The following is a 25,636-nucleotide window of genomic DNA, read 5'->3' as shown; positions in this document are numbered from 1 at the left end:
ACCTGGACAACTTTTAACTTTGTAAACTACTTTGTTGGCAAGGGTTGTAAGTTACTCCAGCAATCTTTCCACATTCTCTCCCTTTCTTACCAAGGTAACTGTGAACAGAAATGCACTTGGATGTTAGTATATATGTATCATAGCTTTGCAAATCAATTTCCTTAAAATCAAAATGCTGTGACTTTTATGTGCCAAACACAAACCAAACCAACCAAAACCATCTACTTCTTGATATTAGATAAAGCTTTGCTTAATACACACACTATAATTTCATTTGACGTAAGAGAATTTTTGAGTTTGAAGAAGATGGGTTGGTTTTCCTCCACCTTTTCTTGCTCTGCTCATAAATATGATTTACTCTTTGTAGTATTGAGCAGGGACAGTCCATCGAAGTTCACAGCTTTAGAGCTCTTGGAGTAAACTTTCACTGTAGATCAAATCCCAGAAAAATACTCTCTAGGACTTTCATGGCCTCAGGATAGAATTTGATAAATCTCAGCTTATTCTTTCTCAGACTCTAATGTCCAAGTTCTTTGTAAGAAACTGTAGTTACAGGATCTTTCCTTTTTGTGGAGAGAGAATTTTGCAGTGTGACTGCATGAGTAGACTGTAACTTTTGGTGTTAAGTCTTCCTGTCCGATATGGATCTGTGACAGCATGTACATACACTAAACTCTGTATGCACCCAGAAGATTTGCAGGTCTCTCAGTAATCAGTGCACCCACTTGGTTGACAGTCTCTGCATGGGTGACTGTCCTTCTGAAAATCATTCTCATTGCAGTCATAGCAGGACCCGTGCAGTGTCTATGTGCAAGTGCTCTATCAATATGTTTTCATCGGGAGACGAGAAGATCCACTACTTCTGCAACCCACAGGGAGAATAGATCAGGCATGCTCATGACATTAGGAAGAGAGCTCTGTATCAGTTTTCTAGAGCTGAGAACAGTTCTCAGCACTGCTAGAGTGCTTTGTTCTGAACTCTACAGGTGTCATGTCTAGGTGATGACCTGTTACACCACTATATACTAGAAAAGTAGATAAAGAGCATCATAGCGTGAAGATACCTTTCTCTTTGGAAAGTAGTCAATATCTGTGCTTTTTCTGTGCAGTCTGATTACCCTAGGAGAATGGTTGAGGTGTGCATGATGATTGTCAGCAAATTCCGCATTCCACTGTTTTAGGGGTTTGTTTTGTTCGTTTGTGGGTGGGTGTTTTTTTGGGGGAAGAGGTGTTTTGGGGTTGTGGGGGTTTTTTTGGATGTTGTGGTTTTGGGGTTTTGGTTTTTTGTTTTGTTCTGGTTTTACAACTGTTGTATGCCTACATTCATTTGGAGTCCAATTCATGGAAGATGGGACTAGCTTATGATATAACTGAGTTGTCTTTGATCTCCCTCTTTTTTGAGGGGTAGCTGATGCAGAGCTTAGGGACCTCGTGCTATCCCCACCTGTCCAAATTCATTATCTGTTATGGTACTAAACAGCTTTTGTCATTAGAACCTGCTTCTTTCTGCTTTTCATCAGCAACAGGAAAAGTTCTCTATGATATGTGATCCAACAGTTAGGTCTCCCAGCTGTTTTTTCTGTAGACTGTTCTGCCATCTCATCCTTCATTTTCCCTATCGTTCTCTAATCTTCAGATGGTCCCCAGAACAGTTCGTACAGACAGCTGACAAATTCAAAAGCATGGTTATTGTGAAGAGACTGAAGGCATTCAGTGAAATGAATAGTAGTAAAACCTAATCTGGTACCAAGAGGGGTTTCATACTGTGTTCTACTAGAGCAGACAATAACTTTAGCCTCTCTGCAAAATAAGCACCTCTGGAAGCTGCCTTGTTCCTACTCTTGCCAAACAAAGGAATCTGGTACAAACTATGGAAAAGTGCTGCAGTTTTACCTGGAAAATTCACAGCCCTGCACCTAGATGCTTGTGTAAAGGTAGATTCTTAGAGAAAGAGAGATTCCTCACCGTTGTGTGGAGTTACTGGAGGTGTATGGAATGTAACTTAGTTCCTGGCCTCTGACCCATTCTCATCAGTCTCTCTTGGATTAATGTGTGACTGGAATTCTGCTTGTAAAACAAGCCAAAACTGCTCTATGTTCTCTGTCTTTCTTGTGGTACAGGCACAAGGGAGTGCAGATGTGTGTCATCTGCAAACACTGAGGAAGTCGTTGATGTTTAGGCCAGATCCAGGGGACTTTTCTTTTGCTTGTTCTGAAAAAAAAACAACAAAAAAACCCAAAAAAATCCCAACCAAAAAAAAAATGGAGGCTGGTGATCAGTTTCCAAAGAATAGTGTTACTTGAATAGTATAACTTGGTTTGATGTAGTATTTGATATCTGGTTAAACAAGCCTGCGTACCAAAACAATATAAACAATACTAGGTTTTGACGTGTAAAGTTCTCTTAAAATTTTGTTCAGTCCATTGGGTCTGCTTTTAAATGCTGTAGGCTGTTGCTATTTCTTTGTTCAGTCCTGCCATATGCACCATACCTATTTGTCTGCTTAAATTTTTCATTAAAATTTTAGGACTGTTTTTGGCTGAGGCTTTTGTTAGTATATACTGCGTAATTAGGAAATGAGAGATTCTCTATCAGGTTTTTTTGCTGTGGCTTTGCTATAAATGGAACATAGCAATTAATATTTATGGATCACTTGAAAGGATTGAAAAGAAGAACTGAGCTACACGAAGAAACCTGGTGTATCTGACTAGTGTCTCGTGTACCATTCAGCTTTCTCTTCTTCAGTTGACTGGGAACCACAGGCAGAACCAGAGAATTTGGTTACACTGTGATGACTTTAATTGTCTTTGGAATGACCAGGTGCTGTCAATAAAAGCTTTGATAAGAGTTACCTTTTGCAGATCGTATGCCTTGTATCTGGCATTTGTACTGAAAGTGTTATTTGAAAATGTCAAGTACAGATTACTTCTCAGTAGTTCAGTTTGCTGTTTCTTTAAGTACCTTGAAAATCCAGCCTGTAGCATGAAGTGATTGTCTAAATGTTTTACTTCTGTGAGTGCCAAAATGGTATAAACATTTTTTTTCTCCATTTCTCTTTATTCAAAGGCTGAAGATGCTGTTTTCCAGGAATTCTGTGAAGAAATTGGTATAGAAAATATTCGTGTGTATGAACAAGAACATGTGAGACAACAAGAGGAGATTGATAAGAGAAGGTGGTATTTGTAGTTGAAATGTAAAAAAGTGGTTTGTATTTGATTGGGCACACTGATAAATGAGTAACTCCATCACAGGAAATACCGTAAAAACCTAGAAGACTGTAAAAGGTTACATTATCACTGCAAAGATCAGTTAGCAGTTGCACCGCTATGGTTTGGGTTTATTGGACAGTTATGGTCAGTGACAGTTTGCTACAAACTTGATAGGTAAAATGTACTATTTTGGTAGCACTGGTATAGCAAAATAAAGCAAGGAATAATTTTCTAAAATCCACATTGAAAAATGGCTCTATCATAAATTGAGGATGACATGAAGGCTCACTCATGTATCAAATCTTAAAGGACAACCAGGTGTAAGATGCAGTGATTTGGTATAGGAACATGCTATTAAGGAAAACAGGATCTTAATTTTCTCATAGGCAACCTCAGCTGGTATTCCCCTCAAACAGGCACATGTCACAGGACCATAAATTTATATCTTAAAGAATGAGAATGTTAAAATGAACTGTCTGCTTGTACTACAGGCATTTTCAGGCAGATGATAGTTTGTGCATTTCCTGACATTATTTATAGAAAATACACCTTTTCTACGTGACTAGTGCAATGGCTAGCACTGAAGTCCATTTTCTTTTCAGCTATCTCTTCAGCTGCTAAGAGACTCTCTGACCGGTTTTCAGAAACAGGTCCAAATGTATGTTTTTGGCTAGGGCTGCGGTGAGGTAGCAGTGCGGTGCATTCAGTTGCAGTTAAAGCACCTGCTGGCTGAAGTGATTTGATCATTTATTTATGTTTGCAAAAACTGAAGTCTGGTGAAGTGTAAGAAGTTAGTAACAGAACAATGAAAAGAGGAGCTTTTTCCATGGCCTTATGCTACACTGCACATACGGCTTTGGCCTTGCTTGTGCCCTAACTTGCCATCATTAGTCCTGTAAGCCTGTGCTATGGTGCCTTCTTGCCCAGGTCTAAAGAGCTTGTAGCTGGCGTTGTGCCATCCCTTTTGCCTGAAGAGCAGATGCAGCACTAGTAGTAAATCATTTGGGAAGCTCAAAGCTCGGAGGCAGATAGTAACAGCTGAGGGGAGACCTTCCTTTAAACAGCTGCTTAGTTTTACTTCAGTCCTTTCTCACAGCAGCATGTGAAGAAGTTTTTGCCGTTGTACCCCTATAAACAAATACAGGTCTCAATTGAGAGATGATAACCAAGGCTGAATATGGCTTAAAAAGCTCTGGTCTCATGCTTCTTAATTGCCATCTCCCAAATGAGATAGATTCCTTATAATCAGATAAACATACATGCCAGCTGACTAGGAGGCTTGCGGAGGCTGAGCAGGGAGTGCAGGCATTGGATAAATACACAGCATCAGTGTAGCTTTTGCCCAGCTCGTATCTACATCATTTACAGGTATATCATTCATACTGAGATACTTGAACTTTGTGTTATTTTCTGTATTGAATGTGGCCATACTGTATCTTTATATTGTATTCTTTGAACTATTATCACTGTATTTTTGTAACTCCCAGTATATGCACAGGATATGGTGTAGCGGAATCGATGATCCAAACGTATGCAAATTTTTGTGTTCATGTAGAAGATATAAAAATGCTATCTAAATAGTCAAAGTGAAAATGTATCTTATAATAACTTAAAATCACAGTTACTAGCCTGCTTTGTAAGTGTTGGTTTGAAATACTTGTACTTTGACTAGACTGGAATTTGAAAATCAGAAGACAAGACTAAACATTCAGCTGGAATATAATCGTGATCATCTACAAAAATTAACAAACACAGTCAGCAAGTTGAGGGAGACCATTCATAAAGATGAAGCTGAGATTACTGGGCTACAGAAGGTAACTGTAAACTATATATATACACATGTATCTCTCTGTCTGGGCCTGAGAGGAGAGAAGGGATTGAATTACAGTTTTGAATAAACGTAGTTGATGCTGTTGAGTAATTCTTCTAGGGCTTAATTCAGTGTTGACTTTGTAAATGTTAAAAAAAAAATGCAGTTGCATATTGTCATTTTAACCTTGGAATAATTAGGGTACTTATTATTAAACATAAGATTACTAAAAATTAAATTTGGGATTACTGTATGTACAGTGTTATGTTGTTTTTTCGTTCATATGAAAAGGCAGCATATGACTACAGATAAAACTAGTAGCATGCGGCTGAGATTCTTTAGAAGATCTTACGACTAATAGTAAGCAACTCTGGTGCTTTGCATCTTTAAGGCGCTTCACAGCCTCTAATAGACTTAAAATAATTCTGTGAAAACTAATTTAGATTTTTAGTTGAAGTAATATGTCTGGATTCCTCCTTCATAGTGCTCTTTATTCATAAGTAATTTTTTGTTGTGTTAATGTTGCTTGTTAAATAAACTGCTGTGGTGCAGTAGAAAGTGAAGGAGAAAAGATGTGTAGTAGTGCTTTGAACAAAAAACAGAAGTGAAATGTAAAACTGCCCCAAAGTGGGCAAAAAAACCCCACATGCATCATTTGAACTCTGTATTTTAACATGAGAAGACATGTATTTCTGATACTGAGGAAAAACAGCAGACCCTTAGTCATGCACAAAAACATGTCTGACTTCATGCCTGTGTGCGTAACTCTTCTGAAATACGACTTTGAGCAAATTCAGGTATTTTTGGCCTAGAGAAGGATCATTTGTATTAAATGCTGGAGCTACTTTGTTCGGATACCGCAACAGCAGTAAGTCTTGATTAGATTGCCGTAATACTGGTCTCTTAAGGACTGGGTCTTCATGCATGTAGCGTTAGGTTTACTATATTCTAGCACCTAATTTCTAGCAGTTTAGCAGTGGTATGGGTTATATAGGGGAAGACCCTTCTAGAGTACCTCCACAGATTCTTTGCTCTCTGCAGATTACCTCAGGATTTATCTTTAATGAACAATACTTTTTAAAGGATTTCAGGTTACCTTAGGTGTTGCTAAGTATGTTTTAGATGCAGAGCAGATGGGATCCTTCTCGCAGGGTTAAGGGACTAAGTGAGGAAAAGGGAGTAGCCTACAGATCGTAGGCGTCCTAGGATCCCTGCCTTGTTTGATGGCTTTATAGTTTAGTCCGGTACAGTCACAAATCCAGAGCTGGCTGTGCTTATGTATACTGAACATCTGGATCTTCCTATGTATAAGACAGGCTGTTTCCCAGTGCCTTTCAGATTTTGTGCTGTAACACATCTGAATGTATTGGAACAGGTTTAAGCTTTTAACTCTTTCCTTCTGTATTATAAAGGTTTCATATCAAAATTTCTGGTGAAAGGTTAAAAATGTAAATATTTCTATGCAGGATGAGGAAAAGCTTCTAAAAAAAGTCAATGAAATTGTGGAGGAGCAGCAACATCTTAAGGATAGATTAAGTGCTCATAAATCTGAGGTTATAAAAACCCAAAATGAAGTTGAAGAGTTCAGAAAGACGTTGTTAACTCTTAATAGGTAATTACTAATTGTACTCCTGGGAAAATGATTAATGTGATAATATTTAGAAGAGTTTTAGTGATCAGACGTTTGAATTTCTCTTGTTCTGTTTTCTTGTGAAAGATTCATTAGAGGCATGGTAATTTGCATTTACAGTATGCATTACTTAAAAAGTGTTTCTAATTTGGTATGTGGTTCCCAAAAGTAGTGTGAACGAGATTATTTCATGAGAGCCATCCCATAAACCTTATAGAAAAACATTATCTTATTATCTATCTACTGTTAGGTCTCGCTGTGATTTCTGATAAATATGTAGTGACTTCTGATAAGTATGTATTAGCTTACAACTTGATTGGGGGGGACATACTAAGTTTGCTGGTAGTTTCATATTTTTGTTGGAGTTGTACAGTTGGTTCAAATAATGAGAATTTTTTTCTAATTTCAGTGTTCTCACTTTCTCTAGGCCTTTCAAGTGTTGGATACCTTAAACTAATACTAATTTTAGCTCACTATTTTGTCCTTACTGTTCTTTTAAATTAACTGCTTTGGGGACAGTTTATACTTCAGTTTTCTTATGTTTGTTTATTATTGGTGTATTTAATGTCTCTTAATCATGAGTTGTCTTTATGTTTAAAAAAAGCGACATGTTGGCACAGTATAGTTAGGTAAACTTGTGGAATTTTGTATAAACTCATAGATTGTATGCCTAGTAATTAATTTTATAGTATGTAATTTTAACGATGTAAGACTGTTATGTCTCTGCCTTATTTAGCAACTTGATGCTATCAAAGGAGTTTGTTGCAAAGAAACAAGGTGTATTTCAAGTAGAGTAATGATAGAAGATACTTGATTAAATTTACAAGGATCAAATCTCCATACATGTTCAGCAGAGCTGAACAGAACAGAGTTTAGTTATAATTAGCATGTTCAAATATCCACCTTTTCTATAGTGTGAACTTGCCAATATACTGAAACTGTGTCCGTGCTACTAGCATTTACCTTGCGATAGAGTTAAGAGTTAATACAGAATACCAGAGTGTTAGCTTGCATGCTAGAATAGTGTGTGGTTCCCAGCTCCCTCTTGAGTAATTTGGGAGAATAAAGGGGATGGAAGAAGTTAAGTACCATTTTCCTTTGTTTGATGGGGATTATAGAGGAAAAAGCCCTCTTTGAGCTTGGTAACTGTTTTTCATGCTGTATGGCTGTGGATGTTATTGGCAGCGATGCTTCTGCTCTTTAATTGTTTTGTGCCTTTTGTGTATGTAGGGAAGCTACAAAATTACAAAAGGAAGCTACAGCTATAGAAACTGCCCTGGAAGAGAAAAGATTAAGACGACATAATATGCTTCTTGAATGCAAGGTGCAGGACTTGAAAATAAAGCTCCTGTCTGGATCACTGGATGACATCAGTGAAGTGGAGGTACTTAAAATGTTTACAGAAGACAGATGTCACGGAGGAGCAACTATTCAGTCTTAAATTTAAAGATACTTATTTTTTTCCTTAGAGGACTGCATGTCTTGCATAGTAATATTAAAATAAATTGTTTTCACGTGATCAGGCCTCATCCATTCAAAAGAAGGATTTCTGTGTATTTTTGTAGACAGAAATACTGTTTGCAAGTGTATTTGATAGTGCTTGAAATGTATTCCTGTGAAATATATAAGAACGCTGTGGTACAAGCAAATTGGTATGAAGGAGTATTGTAAGAGGACACGCAGGGGTCAATTCAGAAATGTAAGTAAATATGGCACGAACATGGATTGAGATAATATTCGGTTAATCATCCATAATATGAATGCTGTCTAAAATCATCCTTTTGTCTTCAGTAGATGTAGATACTCACAGAAATCAGGGATAGGCTAAAATAGAAATACTCCTGCTATCAGAGGGTTGACCCTCGTTATTTTTCTCAGTCTTTCCTCTTTTTCCAGCATATCTGTTGTGAGGAGAAATTAAACTTTCTCCCGTTACAAAAGAAAAGAGCTATGGGTTTTGAGGGACTTGTAACAAGTCTGTGAATTTGGAAGGCGTCTTGTTGAACCGATTCCTTAGAAAAGTACTTTTGCTGGAGGATAGGTATGAATGAGTGGGTCAGAAGACAGACAGAATGAAGGCAGTCAGGTAGGCAGCCTTTGAAGGGAAAGGACATGAACTGCTAGTCATCAGAGTATGTAGGCAGCTCAGCTCTCGCTGCTTATGAATAAGGAAGAGATGAAACCAAGGAGCGGGGCAGTAGGAATAACAACTTGGATTCCTAATTAATATCACTGAGAAGACCAGTAAGATTTGGTTCTGAGAAAGAATCTTGGTGGGAAAGGGACTGGTAACAACATGCAGCACGTGTTTTATTCGAGGAAAAGTAGCTGTTTGAAATCCAGACTTACGGTGTCCAGAAGATACTCTACTTATGCCGTACAGAAGTGAAGCTACTCGTTTCTTCTGAGGCCAAATGAGTGGAACAAACGCCTCAACTTACACACTTCAGAGCCTTTCCTTGAAAGGGGATTGAATTAATCATGGGAACGTAAATCTTTCCAATCAGGATATTTACAGTATGCGCATTGTTCTAAATATATTACAAATAAATTGCTGCTTTCATCTTAGCTTCAAACTGAAATTAGCAGATGTTTTCATCTTCATTTAAAAGGTGCATTTTTTAATTAGACTCATAAGATCTTAACTAACTGTTAACTCCATTTTGGCTAGGGGAGGAGCTATGGAAGTTTACCTCATACCATGTTACCACTGTCTCCTCATTTTATATCCTTTTAATGTATTGTTTTAACAGTTTAAAAGTTAACTGTCATATTTCTGAACTGGAATGTCCTTCATATTTATAGCTAGGAACCGAAACAGAAAGCGTTCGGACTACATCAAGTATCTATGAAAGGGAGGAGGCAATTCAGATAGACTACAGCAGCCTAGCAGAAGACCTGAAGGTAATCTTTTTTGTTTGAAACTATTAGAGATCAAGTTTTTTATTTAAAATATTTTACTTGTTGAAATTATCTATTCTTCACCCTAGTCTTTAAATGAAACTTACTAAAAACAGTTAAGCCTAAGTGCATGTGTGTGTGTGTTTTGGTTTTGCAATCATACATAGCACTAATGTGTGGGATTTCTGGATAGGTCAGTTTCCCATATAACTAAATTTAATTTAAAGCTTACCTAAACCATAAAAATAGAATGGGGAAACAGTAAATATAACTCTGATTTTTCCTTCCTCCTTTACCTTCTGCCTTTACGTTCCAACACTATAGGTTATGACTCAAAACGCTAGAAGCCAATGATTGGCTGCCAGGGGGGTTGTGCGGCCTTCTCTCTGTAGTATTTTCAGAGGCTGAGACTCACTGTACTTCCCTCTGGAGCAGTCCATTAGGTTGTTTTTTCTCAGCAGTTTTTTGTAGATTTTTTCCTTTTTAATCATAAGGAAAACAATTAAATGTCAGAGGCTAGGTACAGAGCAAGGGATGAATCTGTCATCACTGGAACTTGTCTCGAAGAATTCATCGGGAACCTGTCTCCAAAGATTTTCTTTACAAAGCAAGTAGTGAAGCCAGCTAATCCTCCCTCCCATGTTGTATTTAAACCCAGAGTTCTAGGGAATTTGTGGTCTGTTTTTAAAGGTCTTGTGGAACAATGCTTAGGACCTAATAAATTTATTCTGAGAACTGAGTGGAGTTTTTTGTTTTGTTGTGTTTCCAGGTAAAGCTATTAGATGAGTGGGGTACTTCTTCCAGAAACCATGAGTGCTTGCCATATATGATGAAATGTCTTGGCCTAAAAGCAAATTTTATTGTTCTAGTATTTTTATTTTTTTCTTCAGGACCTAGAGTCTGATAAAGATATAGAGGATCATCTGAGCCAGATGCAGCAGGAAATAAAATCTAAAGAGACTACTTTAATGAAGACAGCTGCTCCAAACCTGAGAGCAGTAGAGAAATTACAGATAGCTCGGGACAAGTTCCAACAGTCAATAGATGGTAACACTGAGTCTTTCATCTTAATCTCTTTTGTGACTGTGAGCGTTTTCACCCTAATTGAAATTCTTCTTTCTGGGGTTGGTCCTGCTGACTTTGCTTATTTCAGATATTAAGGTATGTTTTGTGCTCAAGTGTTTATCCTCAGTTGTCTTTTTAATTAAATGTAAACAATTTATTAACGTATACTTTAGTCTGTAGTAGTTTATTGAAATACAGTTTGAATGATTGGAAAGATACTTTGTTGGCCAAATGACATCATAAAGTCTTTTTACTTATTTTCTAGAAATTACTGACTTTAATAATAAAATTCTTTAATTTTTTTTTAAATAATTGAAGGACACATATACGTTGTCCAGAACTCAATGAGCATTACCGCAAAACTATCAGTATCCTCAAAGAGCACTGCAGACATTAACATATTAAGAAAAACAAGGAGATCTGAAGCTGTAACAGGTAAATGCTGGTGCTGCTTAAGGCTACCCAGCTTACAGAAGGAATTAGGAGAAGAATTTTGTTCATTGCTCCAGATGAATGTGGCATAGAGCGGATTGAATACATCCCAACTTTTCAGTTTTGGGGCCTCCATTTGAAATCTGGAAGGAAACTCATAATATTGGTATGCTCCTTGTGTGTGCATTAGAACCTTTTTCTGCAATAAATACTCCTTGATGCTTGTTACGGTACACAAATACATATTTGTTCTGTGTGTTTGCTTAGAGGCTTATTATGGAGTAATTTCAGCATTTTTTTTCATAGCTTTTGAGACCAGCAGGAAGGAGGCCAGAACATGCAAGCAAGAATTTGAACAGGTGAAAAAAAGAAGATACGAGCTTTTTAGCCGGTGCTTTGAGCATGCCTCCATAGCCATTGATCAGATCTACAAGAAACTTTGCAGAAACAGTAGTGCTCAGGTGTGTCATGTTCGTAGGTGCTTGGCTTAAAAGGCCTACTTGATGCTTTGTTATCTAGAATAAGAGAACTTAGTAACACTTTTAGTTTCCAAAGACAGTTTCAGTCCTGAAGAAGAAAATTACACAAATAATAAAGACTTGAGAATTTTAGGGTCAGAGGAGGAATAGGTAATATGCCAAAGCATGCTTGACATTAGAGTAATGTGATCTAAAGTGTTAACAAAATTGGGAACTACTCGGTTTGGGTTAGTTTTACTCTTTGTATTTAGCAGACTTGTAAATTACCATAACACAAATGTGAAATATATTCAAGTGCTTCATTTAAAAATAACATTCGTTTACAGATCTAGTGATACCCATAAAAAGGTATTAAAACCACTTAATCATTAGTATAGATAAAACTAAAAATCATAAATCACTGTTTCGGTGCTAGTGTTTTGTATGAGGTTTTGAAACTCCTTATACCCCACTTAAATAAATACTTTAAAAAGACAGACTTAAATGCATTCGCAACTTTTAAGAAACGTGTAGAAAAATTGTGTCACAATTGTATTAATCTTTGCTAGTGTTCCAGTATTAACGCCGAAAGTAAAGAGGAAACTCCCAAATGCTTTGATGGTAGATGGTTGAATGTTTAAAGGGCTCAGGCTTGAACTCTTGTCTGTCTTAAACTTCAGATTTTGTGTTTTCCCTTGGAGTCAGATATTCAGTGAACACCTTAAATATATTTAAACGTATCCTTTCTGCTTCTAGGTTGGACAGGATAATAAAGCATTTCTTTCTTCATGATTACTGGGCACATACCTTCTCCCCTAGACTAAACATCAGGCAGGTCTTGACTTTGCATCACTCTGGAACAACCAGTATATTCCAGATGCGTTGCCAAAAATTAGTTGTGTGCTTTCTTTCTGAGGTCTGTGATACTGTGCCTTGATTTGAACCATAGTGGTAACCTGGTCAAGAGATTATCCTGTGATTAGCTGGGAAGCTAAAGCTGTCTGCTAGATACTAACATAGCAGCTGAAGGAAGCTGGTCTAATTGCATTGGAAGAGAAATGATTGCTCTGTGCGTGGCGATTGCTGTGGTTAGCTAAGGAAAGGGTTAGCGCTGAGTTTTGCCGTCAGAGGAGGTGGCCTAGGTTGCAGCTTGAACAGATGCTTTTTAAGCAACCTTAACAATTTTTAACATGAACATTTCTTAATATTAAAATTAATATTTCTTAATATTATTGTATTAATAACATTTATTAATAAAGCTTTACTATCCAGTCCAAAAAAGGGAAGCTTTGATAGATTGAGTTAGTTTAACTTCCAGAGATTCTGGACTCCAAACATTCATGCACTGAATATATCGCTCAGTAAAATTTGTTTCATCAGCACATTGTGTGTTAGAAGTACCTTAAAAAAACCTGCTGCCTAAGAAACTGTACGTACATGTATTCACTGCTGGGTTCACCACCAGTTCTCTTCCATTCTTCTGTGGAGAGAGAAATGTTGTTCCTTTCATACTTTGAGCAAGGAATATACGTACCCCCTAGAAAGCTACAAGATGATTTTTGCTAACAGTGTCCCTACATCTGAAAAAAAACTTCCTCTTGCATAGATATATGCAATGGCATAGAACTGGCAGTTGCATTGCAAGATATTTGACATGTTTACAGCCTGAAGAACACTGTAATAACGATGACGGGCATTCTCTCAGCAGAGAAAAAGGAAACTATGCATACCTCCAACAGAACAAAGATACTGCAAGCACTGTATCTTACTTCCAGGACTATTTACCACACAAATTATTTTAAATCAAAGTACCTGTAGTGTTTCGGTTTTGTTCCACTGTATCTATGATCCGAGAGGAGCCATTTGGAATAAGTGTCAACTATGGAAATTCTTCTTTTATCTGTATCTACTTGTGCAGAGGGGAAGAGACTGTATTGTTTTATTGTCTCTTCTATTTAATGGGAAAAATAAACCATGTAGCAATTAGCTTATCCATCATACTTTTTAATGGTTTGGTAAAATGGCCATTCCTTTAAAATAATACTTTGACTTTTTGGACCTGGGAACCGGGATACAAAATATAGAGGAAGCCTACCTATATCAAAATCTTTCTCCAGCTCAAAGCTAGATTTTATAAAACTAGCCTTTCACAAAAAAGTGTAATTTTGGAAGTATATTTACTTCAAAACAAACAAGAAAACCGCTTTTGAAGTCTAAAATCTTAATAATTTAAAAAAAACAAAGCGATTACATAAAAGGTGATAATATCAAGTTTATTTAGTAGTTGAAAGTTTGTAAATACCAAAGATGTGGAGCTATTTCCAAAACGGTTTTGTTAATTAGCCTCCTAGCTCATGATTCGTTAACAAAGGCATATTCACTGGGAAATTTTACAGTGCTGCTCTTCAGTATGGATGAACAGGTGTTACCTACAAATGAAGCTAAGTTACAACACTAGCTCAGTCAGTATTTAAACCTAAAAAGTACCCATCTTAATAATTTTATAAATGTCACTATTAATAATGAAATGTATGCGTTTCCAGGCATTCCTTAGTCCTGAAAATCCTGAGGAGCCTTATCTGGAAGGCATTGGCTTTAACTGCGTGGCTCCGGGAAAACGCTTTATGCCAATGGACAGTTTGTCAGGAGGTGAAAAATCTGTGGCAGCTCTGGCTCTTATGTTTGCTATACACAGGTAAAAGAAATGTTACGGTATTATCCAAGTATGTGGCTGAGTAAGTGGCAGGAAGATAGACAGTGTTACACTTACAAACACGTTTTTAAAAAAATCTGCTAATAAGAATATTCAAACATTTGTAAAGTCCTTATTCTTTACCTGTCATTACTTCTTATCAAAATTTTATGATAGAGTAAGTGAATCTCTGAAGTAATTAGAATGTTTATTAACATCTTTGCATCTAAATGCAAAATACTGTCTTGTCTTCTACAGTTTTCGGCCAGCACCTTTTTTTATTTTAGATGAGATAGATGCTGCCCTGGATAACACCAACATTGATAAAGTAAGTTGGTCCCTTTTGCCTTATCCTTTTATCGACAATATAACGATACATTTTGTAGAAAGATGCTGACTTTTCATTACAGGTTCTTGGGATAAAGAGATTGATTACACTGTCTTAACCTGTTCTAAAATATATTGGGTTTAGGACTGAAATAGTGGTTGTATGAGATGTTAGACTAGGGCCAGGTTTAAATTCGTAAATCTAAGTGTGTTTTAATCAGTCCCCAAACTGTGAAGTTGAGAAAAATAGGTCAGGAGTGTGAAAGCATGCAGCATGACTACGTGTGGTACGATCTGACATGAAGGTCACTTGTGAATTGCTGGTTGGGTTTCTTTGGTTGGAATTTTTAAGGCCTTTGAGTTCCCTTATGTCTAAGAGGCAGAAAGGAAAATCAGCGTGTTGAAAATCAAGTCATTCTATCACTGCAGTATTTACTTTATGTAACTGGCCTACTAAATATTTTTACATTAACACCAATTAAGGGCTGTCACTCCCATCGTTTTAGTCACATGAATTCTTGCTTGATTAAAATAGCGTCCTGTCCTCCTCTCAATTTCTTTCCCTTTTTGCTAATAACTGTTCACTGTAACAAAAACTTAAGATAGGACAGAAACAGTAAAGATTGCCAGCTGTAATGTCAGCCTCTGGGAGCAGGAGACTCAATACAAGGAGATTGTATGTAGGAGAGGAATCAAAAAGGCCTCCGCACGTGCCTGGATTTTCTTCCATGGAAACATTCCTTTCCACATAAAGTAAGATCAAGCTATATTTCTACTTGCATTAACAGTGATGTCAGTCTTAGGTAGAGCCTAACAGACAAAACCAGTTTTATAAACACAAAACTGGGTTGTTTTTTTTTCTCTCCCCCCCCCAGTGGAGTGATGTGCCAAGTGCACCAGAGTTTACTTGGAGGGTACCTCTATAGTAGACAGCTGGGGAAGCTCCGTTACTTGTGCCTGCCAGATAGAATTCCTTCTTGGAGATTACTGACTCCACGCAGCATTGTGAGAAGTGTTTTCCTGAACCCAAGTTCCTTAAACATTCCTTGGGATACAAGTCCGTGAGGGATACCCATCATCCACTACTTCCAAGCAGATGATATGCCCCGAGTCTGTTTTAACTCGGTCCAGTGTGTTTCAGCAACACCAGATTAGCTATAATGGGATTGCAAGGAAAATAACTAAGCAAGCTTTAGGGTTTGGCTCTCAATGACATGATTAGAAACAAGGTGTCCTGGTTTCGGCAGGGATAGAGTTAATTTCCTTCCTAGTAGCTGGTACAGTGCTGTGTTTTGGATTTAGGATGAGAATAATGTTGATAACACGCCGATGTTTTAGTTGTTGCTAAGCAGTGCTTGCACTAGCCAAGGACATTTCAGCTTCCCATGCTCTACTGACTGAGAAGGCTGGAGGTGCACAAGAAGCTGGGAGGGGGCACAGCCGGGAGAGCTGACTCCAAAGTGGCCAAAGGGATATTCCATACCATGTGATGTCATGCTCAGTATATAAACTGGGGGAAAGCTGGCCAAGGGGGCAGTGACCGCTGCTCGAGAACTGGCTGGGCATTGGTCAGTGGGTGGTGAGCAGTTGCAATGTACATCACTTATTTTGTATGTTCTATTATTATTATTATTTTCCCTTCCTTTTCTGTCCTATTAAACTGTCTTTGTCTCAACCCACGAATTTTACTTTTTTTTTTTTCCCCCTCCCCAATTCTCTCCCCCATCCCACTGAGGGGCTGGGGGGGAGTGAGTGAATGGCTGTGTGGTGTTTAGCTGCCTGCTGGGTTAAACCTCAACACAAGGTTACATATCAAGTGATCACAAAAACACCTCTGTGATCTAAGCTTTTTAACAGGATACTCTTCTAGTTACTAGGCTTTTGCTCAGGACCACTATGAGTTGACGTAACAGTTGAAGATCACATATTCTGGTTAAATACCAGTATTGTGTATTCTGGATGTTATTCTTCATTCTGCAGTCAAATGTATCATGGCTGATGACTTAGAGTTATGCAGGCTGCCTCCAAGTTTTCCTTTCCTGTCTTTCTTGTCTGCTATTACACTATTTAATGCTAAATTTCACGTTTTTGTCTTTCATCAAAGCTGCAGTGTATTAGGTGTCTAGTACTTCCTATCTCTGCAGACTTCTGAGGTGGTCTTTTCGATACGAATGTAAAATTCTCCATGGTTGTCTGGAGCCGGGCTGGGGTCCCAGATCATGCCTAGCAAAATTGCAGGTCATCACCTGGATGACTTTAGTTTATCCACATAAGTTCCTGTTGCAGTTATAGATGCACCGGTCATCAATTACGTACACATTCCATGAAGTTAATGATTTCTAGTATGTTAACCAACTTTCCATAGAGACTACAAATGATGCATTAACAGAGCTAATGAGAAACACAGTAATGAGGCACTTTGCTGCAGTTTGCCTTTCTGAGTAGGCTCATTCTGTCACATCTGGCAGAAGAGATGGCCACTTTATACCGAAGAATATGCTGAGCACCATTCTTTTTCAGAACGCTATGAACAAAGAACAGCTGATTTTTCTTTTATGCAGCTGGGTTTCTCAATTCAAATGTATTTCAAATCTGGTTTACTTTTCTTCAGGTAAAAATCACATTTGTAGCCCACAAAAGATGGTCATATTAACAGTTGTTAGCCAAATGGTTGCTAGGCTTATAACCTTCAATTGGTGGCATTTTTTTACAGTTTGAAAGTATCATATTTCATTTGACGCATCAGCAACAATAATGTATGTTTTTAAGATACATATTCAAGAAAATAACATTAATGCAGAAAGTTTTAAGTATCCTAAGTTCTGGTCTAATGTATATTTATAAAAATAACATCCATAAATAGCGCTTTATGGCCAAAGAGCTATTAAACTTGCATTATATTACACATTAGGGTTAACCCTGAAATTGCCTTAGTAGTCTACGTTAAGCCTTTAGTTGAGTCCTTGGGGCCCATCTAACCTGACTGGGAAGTTACACTGAGCTTCCTGCTTTGAATTGGGCTTCTACCTGTTTTGTAACCTTCATGGCTAGAGATGCCCGTCTCCTGTAAGGCTGGGGCATACCAGCTGCGTGGCCCCAGTCCAGAACGTCCCGTTTGGCTTACTGCCCTTCTGCAGTCCTCCTCCTGCCTGCTGCTCCCGTAACCAGATGCAGCGTGGAGGGGTTGGGGCAGGATTACTAAAAAGGCTGCTCTTTTCACATAAGCAACATGAAGCAGGCAACCTGTGATACAGGCTGTGATGGGTAGTATGCTTGGAGAGCAGATATTCCGTAATATGCATGGAATTACACATTCCCGTGTAATGGAGGAAGAGGGTGACAAAATAGTGGTTTCCTAGAAAATTCCTTTGATTGGCTTCAACATCTGTCTAGGTTTTGTTATGAGGAGAGTTAGATTATTCTTTAAGCATGTGCAAAAAGTGTCTTAAATTGCAGAATGAGGAAAAGCAAAATTGCAGTGATCTGCAAGTATAATTCACTTAATGTTTCCCTGCTCCCAGGGTCTTTTCTATCTCTTCCCTTATCTGCAAGATGCAGTTGTTATTGGAAAGCACCAAAACCTTCAGACAGAGGAATTAAATACTGCAAGTGAGCAAAAATGATATATGGAAAATGTTGCTAGTACTCACTAGTATCCAGGTTTCATGCTCAGAACTAAGTCTTTTTCTTTCCGTTCTTTCAGTTTAAGGATTTACTAAAGTGTATCTCCAATAATTTACTTGTAATTATACTGTAAAATGAATGTGAATTATGTAACTCACTAAAGGCAGCTCTTCCGTTTAAAAAAAATGACTTCCCTATCACATAGCTATAACTGTGCAGACAAAAGTCTAATTAAAAATGTGCTGGTTTTCCTTTATTCAGCATGTAACTTATATGGCGGCATACTGCCTTATTCAGTCACTGATTTATAACTTAATATTTGTCCTTTTATTTTGCAGATCATTGAAAAAAAAATGTTGCTGTCTGCAGCGAACTAATATGTATTTAAGATTTTAGTATACAGCCAGTAACAACCGTTTCACACTTTTTTTTCCCTTATTCAGGAATTTCCCCCTTCCTTTGTAGTTATATTAAGTAAAATATTTTTCATTGTCACTGACCCTTTTTCTGTAACTTTATTCATTGGAGCGAGTGATTATTTTCTTAAGTGTTTTCAAAAAGCAGCAAATCCGAGGGGTTGTCTTTAAGAACATGCGAAGTCCCTGTCTTAAGACTGTATTATTTCTCATTTTATCCTGCTTATTTCATAACTGAATTAGTGAATTCTGCAGCTAATGAAGCTCAGTTCTTTCCTCATCATTCCCTAATTATAGCATGGTTTAAGTCTGCCAGAACTAACTTACTGAAATATTTGGCTTCTTTCCAAAGGTATCAAGTTTCATTAGAGAACAGGCACATGAACAGCTTCAAATGATAGTTATTTCTCTAAAGGAAGAGTTTTATTCCAAAGCAGACGCATTGATTGGAGTGTGTCCAGAGGTAACAATTAATTATTACCAAGTTTTGTTAAAATAATACACACTGGTTTTTGCTGAAGTACTGATTTACACCTTGTTACTACAGTGAATCACGTACATAATTGTGTTGCTGGATTTGAACTACTTTGTGTTCAGAAATAAGTGCAGGTACCGGCTCGATGAAAAGATCATTTTGGTAACTCAAGCTCATTATTGTATCTCATAGTCATTTATGAAATGCTTATTTCAAATTACAGAAATGTTTTAAAATTGTATGATCCTTCCTCTTCTCAGCATGATGACTTTATGTTCAGTCGAGTACTGACTTTGGATCTTACCGAGTATCCAGACATGAATGACCAGGAGAGAACAGAGAAGCACAAGCGCAGTTCCGTTTCGGAATAAAGCATGGATGATTTCAGGGCCAGGTGACAACAGCAAGAACTGTGTTTACAGCTGACTGTAACAAATCCTGAGTTTGAATGTGGCTGTTAGAGGTTGATAGAGAAATGTTTACCTTTCGAACAAAGCAGTTTTCTAAAATATTGAAGGAAGCAACTGCTGGTCATTGATACAGTTTTGTTAACAAGTAAGAGATAGCCAGAGGTCGTTACTGAAGTGTGTACATTCTGGTATGCAAAGCTTTCTCTTCAAGTGTTTTAGGTGTTTTTGCCTTAAGATGAAGGACTACGGGTTCACATAAGCACACTATTACGAAGAATAAGCCTTTCCTTTCCTTATGAAAAGTAATGTGTTTAGCCGTATCTCCAGTGCACTGTTTAGATGCATGCTACCACTAGTCAAGACCTTTACAAACGCTCTCTTTTTGTGTCGCAGCTGCATCTGTTTGCCTTCAGATAGGGTTATTTCCTGTTTTTTAAAACAAGATGATACTGGAATCCGCCCATTAGCTTATGTGACTTTTGTGATGCCCAGTAACACTTCAGTCTTCCACTGCAACCTTATGAAAATACTAGTTAGCTAACTTCACAAAAGCTCATCATATATCTCTCTAGGTGTGAGTCAGATGCTACCCCACATGAAAGTGGAAAGAATAAAACAGGTGTGAGTCAGATGCCATACAGGTAGCAGCCTTAGAAAAAATATATTGGTTTGCAGTTGAGATCGTCATTATGTAGCTGTCCCAGTAAAGTCGAGTTTATTTTGATGGCCGTGCTTCATGTAAGAAGCAAAGTTAATAAAGTTGCATACAGAACACTGTTTGAGAGAGCTCGAATCACTTCACGTGGCTTATGTTTCACCTCGGTGTATGCCGAAGAGCTTTATTTGGTTTATGGTTGTTCATAATAATTACATCTTCTTAAGCTCATATACTAGCTTCCTTTTATCCACCATGCTGCTTATACACATCTACCTTGTAATGTGTTGCTAATACTGTGCTTGTTGCACACAACTGATGATGTCTGGACATGTGGGGTTATTGCATAAGGAAGGAATGACATGTGAGCAGCAGATAGCGTGTTCCTATGGGAACATTTCAATGACATGAATGTGTCCACTTACTTATACTGTAGACAGATGTTTATCAAATACTTATGTTGCTGCCACCCTTTATTAAATAAAATTACTTAACTCTGAGCGTAAGTCATAAGTTAGCATCAGTCCCTTAATTCAGAATCCATTGACAGATGCGGAAATACTTAATAGTAGTGTGAAGGATGAATAGAAGAGCAGCCTCTAGTGATTTTCAAAGATCTTTGACCCACATCACTCTGTGTATTGCAAATACAGAAGTTTTGTTGTAGCTTTTTTTTTTTAACCTAGTCTTATGCTGCATTAAGACTAGGAACTGAAGTTCCTAGCTGTTGCTAGGAATGGCTGGTTGAAATAGAAAAATACAGTAAAGAATTGAACAGTCTGAAGAATGGTGAAAGCTACATGTCTTAGCTACTATACGAGGATGGTCTATTTAGCTTCAAATACTTTATTAAAAGATTGTATGCCCTCATCAGAGGTGTCCTATCACATTCATTACACAGCTTGAGCACAACAGGATAATAAATGGTCAACAAGTTTGTTTTCAGTAAGTATCTTACTCCCATTTTAAAAAAAACAACTATGACTTAAGTAGAAGAGCAGCCCTCTACGGTAGAATTGGCAAACATCATTTCACATGCCAATTTGTATGGTTAGTTCTTTCACAGTACTCAGGTAGTAATTTGAACAGGGCCTTAAACAAGTTACTCTTTCACTTAACAGATAAATGGAACAGGCAAGCTTCAGGTTCTGACCCTTTTGACTGTTTTAAACCCTGAGGTAGCTGCAAGGCAATCCCATCCCTAAGATGACTAAAATATATTATTGGAGTGCAGGGGGTGGGGGGGAGGACACGCCAAACTTAGGCATTTCTACCTTCTTCCTGTGTATGTTAGGAATTAAAATAACTCCCTACTTACTCATCTGCTTTTCATGATACAAATAAATGGCACTTGAGTCAGGGGAGGCTGTTGTGTAAGTAAGTTGCAGTTCAGCAGTGTCTACAAAACTGAAGAATCATCACCAATGCTAGGTGTAAGTTGATCCTTACCAAAGGGAGGCGGTGTGATTTCCTAATGTGGATCTGACTCAGGCACAAGATAAGGAGTTACATGACTTTAGGGTTGGGCTTAAATAATTGTGGTAATCAGCGTCATAAATAGCTCAGCTCATCTGATAAATTGTTGCTTCAAGCTGTAGCAAAATTAAAGTGTTATAAGCTGATAACATCAGCATCCAAAATAGCATGGCTGATCGCTTTTGAAAACAGCCAATTCATGTTGACTAGAGAAGCAAATTTGAGAGGTTGGAGTTTTACAGAGAGCGCTATACGCAATGCTAGAAGACTTAATTTTCAAAAGTGATGTATGTATAAATACAGTGTCTCAAAGGGAGAGGATGCGTATGGTCTATATTCAGGCTGGGTTTGCTTTTGATTTTTACCTTTTAAAAAACACGGCTGAAACCCTGAGAACTGATGCTTGAGGTCCTTAGCAATTATATCACATACTAAAACCCAAGTATGGTTTCCAGACTGTCAATCATGAAAGACAACTGGGTGTTTTCTTCTGGGGTAGAAGACAAGAGTCAGTGTGCATGCATTGTTTAAGATGATTGCTTTTCTAGGCAAAATGTCTTGAGATCTTTATCTACTTCAGAACAGGGACAAAGACTTCCACACCACAAAAACTCTACCCATCTCAGTAGTTTCTAGACTAGAAAGAAGCTTTTAAGCTTTTCATTTTGCACACATACATACTAGAGAACCAAGCAGAAATGGTTTTTGTGACGTGGGAGTAAAGAGTTGACATACCACAATTCAGACAGAAAGGTCATCTGACAGACTCATCACTTTCACTCCCTGTAAAAGCTTGTTATAGTGTGATGTGATCTCTGAAGGCGTAACGTCAAATCCACAGGGAACATAAGCAGAGAAACCTGACTGAAGCAACCCTCCAGGACTGCCAGGTATGAATGTGCCAGTGTAGGAACAAAGAATGGTCCTGAACGTGCTCTCCTGCAGACACTGAGGGGAGAGGCAGCCGACTAGAACATTTCATACGATTACCAGTGTTAGCAACTGGACTGGTAATTATGTCAGTTTAGTGCTGAGACAATTCAGTGGCAGGTGAAGTAACAGCACCTCAGAAAAAAAAAACCCCAACAGTTAGGCATTGCATTAACCTTAATCACTGAGTAGTTCAACTGAAGTCAAACTTACACACTAGAAATTGTCTACAGATACACAATTAGATACTAACTGGTTTTAATTCTGCTGCATTAAGACTATCCATTATCTGCTTTCTGAGATAACTGGCAGCATACTCTGCAATTTAAACAACAATATTTGAAATATTTCCATAGAAATACACTGCAAATAGGTCAGTAAGCCCCCATGTACATATGGTGTATGTTCTTGCTGATAACATTACTATTCCATCCTTTTCTCCATGTGATCTCATGCCTTAACAGACTGACAAATGAAAACAAATACTCGTGCTGAAAGCGTAAAATAGGCAGGTTATCATGATGCAGGATCTATAAACGTGAAACAACGCTTCCTAACAGCTTAGGGATCTGAACCTGAAGCTTGCAAGCAGCCATGTGCTGACAGACCCCTGAAGAGTTCAACCTCCAGCAGCCTAACTGCAGTTCAGCTGATGAGAAAAGAACAGAAAACCCTTCATTTCAAAGGCAACTAACAGATAGTCGCAGGTATGTCAAAAGTAATTTCTGACAGATTCAAACAGTACCTCTGTCGTGGCTTCACCTTGGTCAGAGCTTGGTCCAACTGGCTTGAAGCACAGGGAGAGAAAACTCACACCTGCTTCTAAACGACCCTGCAGATACAGTTTTAGTAGTACGGAAGTGCCTGGAGAGGGACTAGTACGATGCTCAAGCTTTACATACATTACACATTTACAGCTCTAGGAAAGAAAAGGCCAAGATGCACAATTTTTATTCCACTTAAAACCATGGGAATACTCAGCTCAAAACTTTTCATGCAGCAGATGTAAAACACCTACTGTTAAAGAGCTGCTGGGTTGGGTTTTGGGTTGGTTGGGGTTTTTTTTCCCCCCACTTAAATAGTGAGTATACCATTGTCTGACTGCTTGATTCTCTTAGGAGAGTCAGTGCCGTTTTCTTCTAACTTCCTTTTAGCACAGTCCACACATGAAGTTCCTGTGGAGGGAGAGGGGGGAAAAAAAAAAAAAAGATATTTTAATGTTGCTACACGTGTGCTTTGTATACTTTTTATTACAAGCACCAAATATTAAAATAAACACACTACTGGTCCACTGAGGTTCTTGTATTTGAATTCTGAATTATAACACTAACCCTACTGGAAGTCTGCACCAGTTCAGTGATCTCTAGCTCTTCCCCAACACTGAGCTCTGGTACTAACATATAAAACGGGAAGTAGCCAATTATACAGCTGCCTTCTGAGGAAAATAATTCTTGATTTTGTGTGATAATGCCTGTGGAGTTCACAGGTGAGAAGCTTCTTTAAAAAGTTTGGATCCCTCATTCAGAGGAAAAAAATTGCTGGTGTGAGCTACTGTTGAAAGTATAAACAGCATAGCTGGACAGTAAAAATGAATGGAAGGGAAATTCCTTCAAAATCAGGACATCCATCACTTAAACCTCTAGATATTTTTTTTTGTGGGGTATTCTACAAATCTGTGTTAAGGAATAATTTTTTTTTTTAACTTGCTATGTATTCCAAAATACAAGTAAATGGGTGCTAAGATTACTTGTAAGGGGGGTGCTAATAAGTTAGTAAAGGAGCTTTATGTCAAGTGGAACTGGAATAAATTGTCCTCAAGTTTTTGGTTTCTTCTCCACTGATGCCTAATTGTACTTTACTGAAAAAGGGATTTATGAACTCATCTGAAAGACATATAAGCTTAAAATCTAGTTGCAATTACAAAAGTAATCTCTGACTTTACATCTGCCCACAAGTAGCTTGGACCTTGTGTACTTTTTGATTGTGAAGAAGTGGGGGGGGGGTTTAATCTCCTGCGATGCCAAAGACCCTTATATGCAATAATGAAATATTTTTATACAGGTTTGGTATCATTTGCAGCAGCAGCACAAATATCTTAGAAGCGTAATGTTTTTAAGTTGAAGTGTTGTTTCAAAGGGAAGTTTTGCTATTATATACCATAAATTGGAATGTATTATTGCTCTGCTTATTCACAGAAGTATCACAAAGATACCTGAACAATGCTTAGCCAAAAATTCACCTTCAGTACTACACGCTTAAGCTTGAGATTCACTCCTCCATACCTTCTTAAGGAAGGCGTTCAAAATAGCCAAACGTATGTTTGGAAATTTAAGCCAAAACCTCATGGATGTTAGTATTACCTTAGAATACTCTGATCAGCATTAATAATTTTTTATACACATTTTCTGGAGCTTTTCCATTTTATCATTTGTCATTTTATTGACACCTGAAAGCCAGCAGTTATCTGCTAATATGTAGAAAGAAAATAAGAGGGCAAAAAGAGAGTATGTTAAGCAGACTTTCAGAGCTAAATCAGAGTGCTGCACTATAATCATTTAACTACTTTGTAAATGAGACTTATTTTTATCCCTCTGACAGATTATGGAACTTCCTGTGAAAATAAGAACGTTACTCACCCAACAGTGTTGTGCTGTCCACTCGATCAGCATCTAGAGAAGTGTTAAGAGACAGCAACGGCACAAGTTAGCATCCAAAAAGTTTTTACATTTTTATGCAACATTCCAAAATGGCAAAGTTGTATTTAGAATCACAGAATAGTTTGGGTTGGAAGGGACCTCTCAAGGTCATCTAGTCCAACCCCCCTGCCGTGGGCAGGGACATCTTCAACTAGATCAGGTTGCTCAGAGCCCCAGCCAACCTGACCTTGAAGGTTTCCAGGGATGGGGCATCCACCACCTCTCCGGGCAACCTGTTCCCATTTCTTCCCAATACCTAATCTAAATCTACCCTCTTTCAGTTCAAAACCGTTACTCCTCCTCCTATCACTACACTCCCCAATAAAGAGTCCCTCCCCATCTTTCCTGCAAGGCGCCCCCCACCCCTGCCCCAAGTACTGGAAGGCTGCTATAAGGTCTCCCCAGAGCCTTCTCTTCTCCAGGCTGAACA

General features: G+C 38.0%; 2 protein-coding genes across 2 annotated transcripts in view; one reads left to right on the top strand and one right to left on the bottom strand.

Moving 5' to 3' along the window:
• SMC1B (structural maintenance of chromosomes 1B) overlaps positions 1-19,525 on the top strand; it is a 38,375-nt gene extending 18,850 nt beyond the window's left edge. The window contains exons 15-25 of the mRNA XM_009323640.1: positions 3,067-3,173; positions 4,882-5,023; positions 6,486-6,631; positions 7,880-8,033; positions 9,455-9,553; positions 10,441-10,597; positions 11,354-11,508; positions 14,049-14,200; positions 14,456-14,525; positions 18,917-19,027; positions 19,300-19,525. Of these exons, the coding sequence (XP_009321915.1) occupies positions 3,067-3,173; positions 4,882-5,023; positions 6,486-6,631; positions 7,880-8,033; positions 9,455-9,553; positions 10,441-10,597; positions 11,354-11,508; positions 14,049-14,200; positions 14,456-14,525; positions 18,917-19,027; positions 19,300-19,410 (1,404 nt within the window). The 3' untranslated portion in view covers positions 19,411-19,525. The remainder of the gene's footprint in view (positions 1-3,066; positions 3,174-4,881; positions 5,024-6,485; positions 6,632-7,879; positions 8,034-9,454; positions 9,554-10,440; positions 10,598-11,353; positions 11,509-14,048; positions 14,201-14,455; positions 14,526-18,916; positions 19,028-19,299) is intronic.
• Positions 19,526-21,710: 2,185 nt separating this feature from the next.
• Positions 21,711-25,636, bottom strand: part of FAM118A (family with sequence similarity 118, member A) — a 13,275-nt gene continuing 9,349 nt past the window's right edge. The window contains exons 7-9 of the mRNA XM_009323638.1: positions 25,147-25,179; positions 23,602-23,685; positions 21,711-22,645 (exon numbers count right to left, since the gene is read on the bottom strand). Of these exons, the coding sequence (XP_009321913.1) occupies positions 22,605-22,645; positions 23,602-23,685; positions 25,147-25,179 (158 nt within the window). The 3' untranslated portion in view covers positions 21,711-22,604. The remainder of the gene's footprint in view (positions 22,646-23,601; positions 23,686-25,146; positions 25,180-25,636) is intronic.

This window comes from Pygoscelis adeliae, unplaced genomic scaffold (genome assembly GCF_000699105.1).
Source record: "Pygoscelis adeliae isolate BGI_AS28 unplaced genomic scaffold, ASM69910v1 Scaffold215, whole genome shotgun sequence".
NCBI classification, from domain to species: domain Eukaryota; kingdom Metazoa; phylum Chordata; class Aves; order Sphenisciformes; family Spheniscidae; genus Pygoscelis; species Pygoscelis adeliae.
Note: the sequence above shows the minus strand (reverse complement) of the source record. Positions and strands in the feature narration are given on the sequence as shown.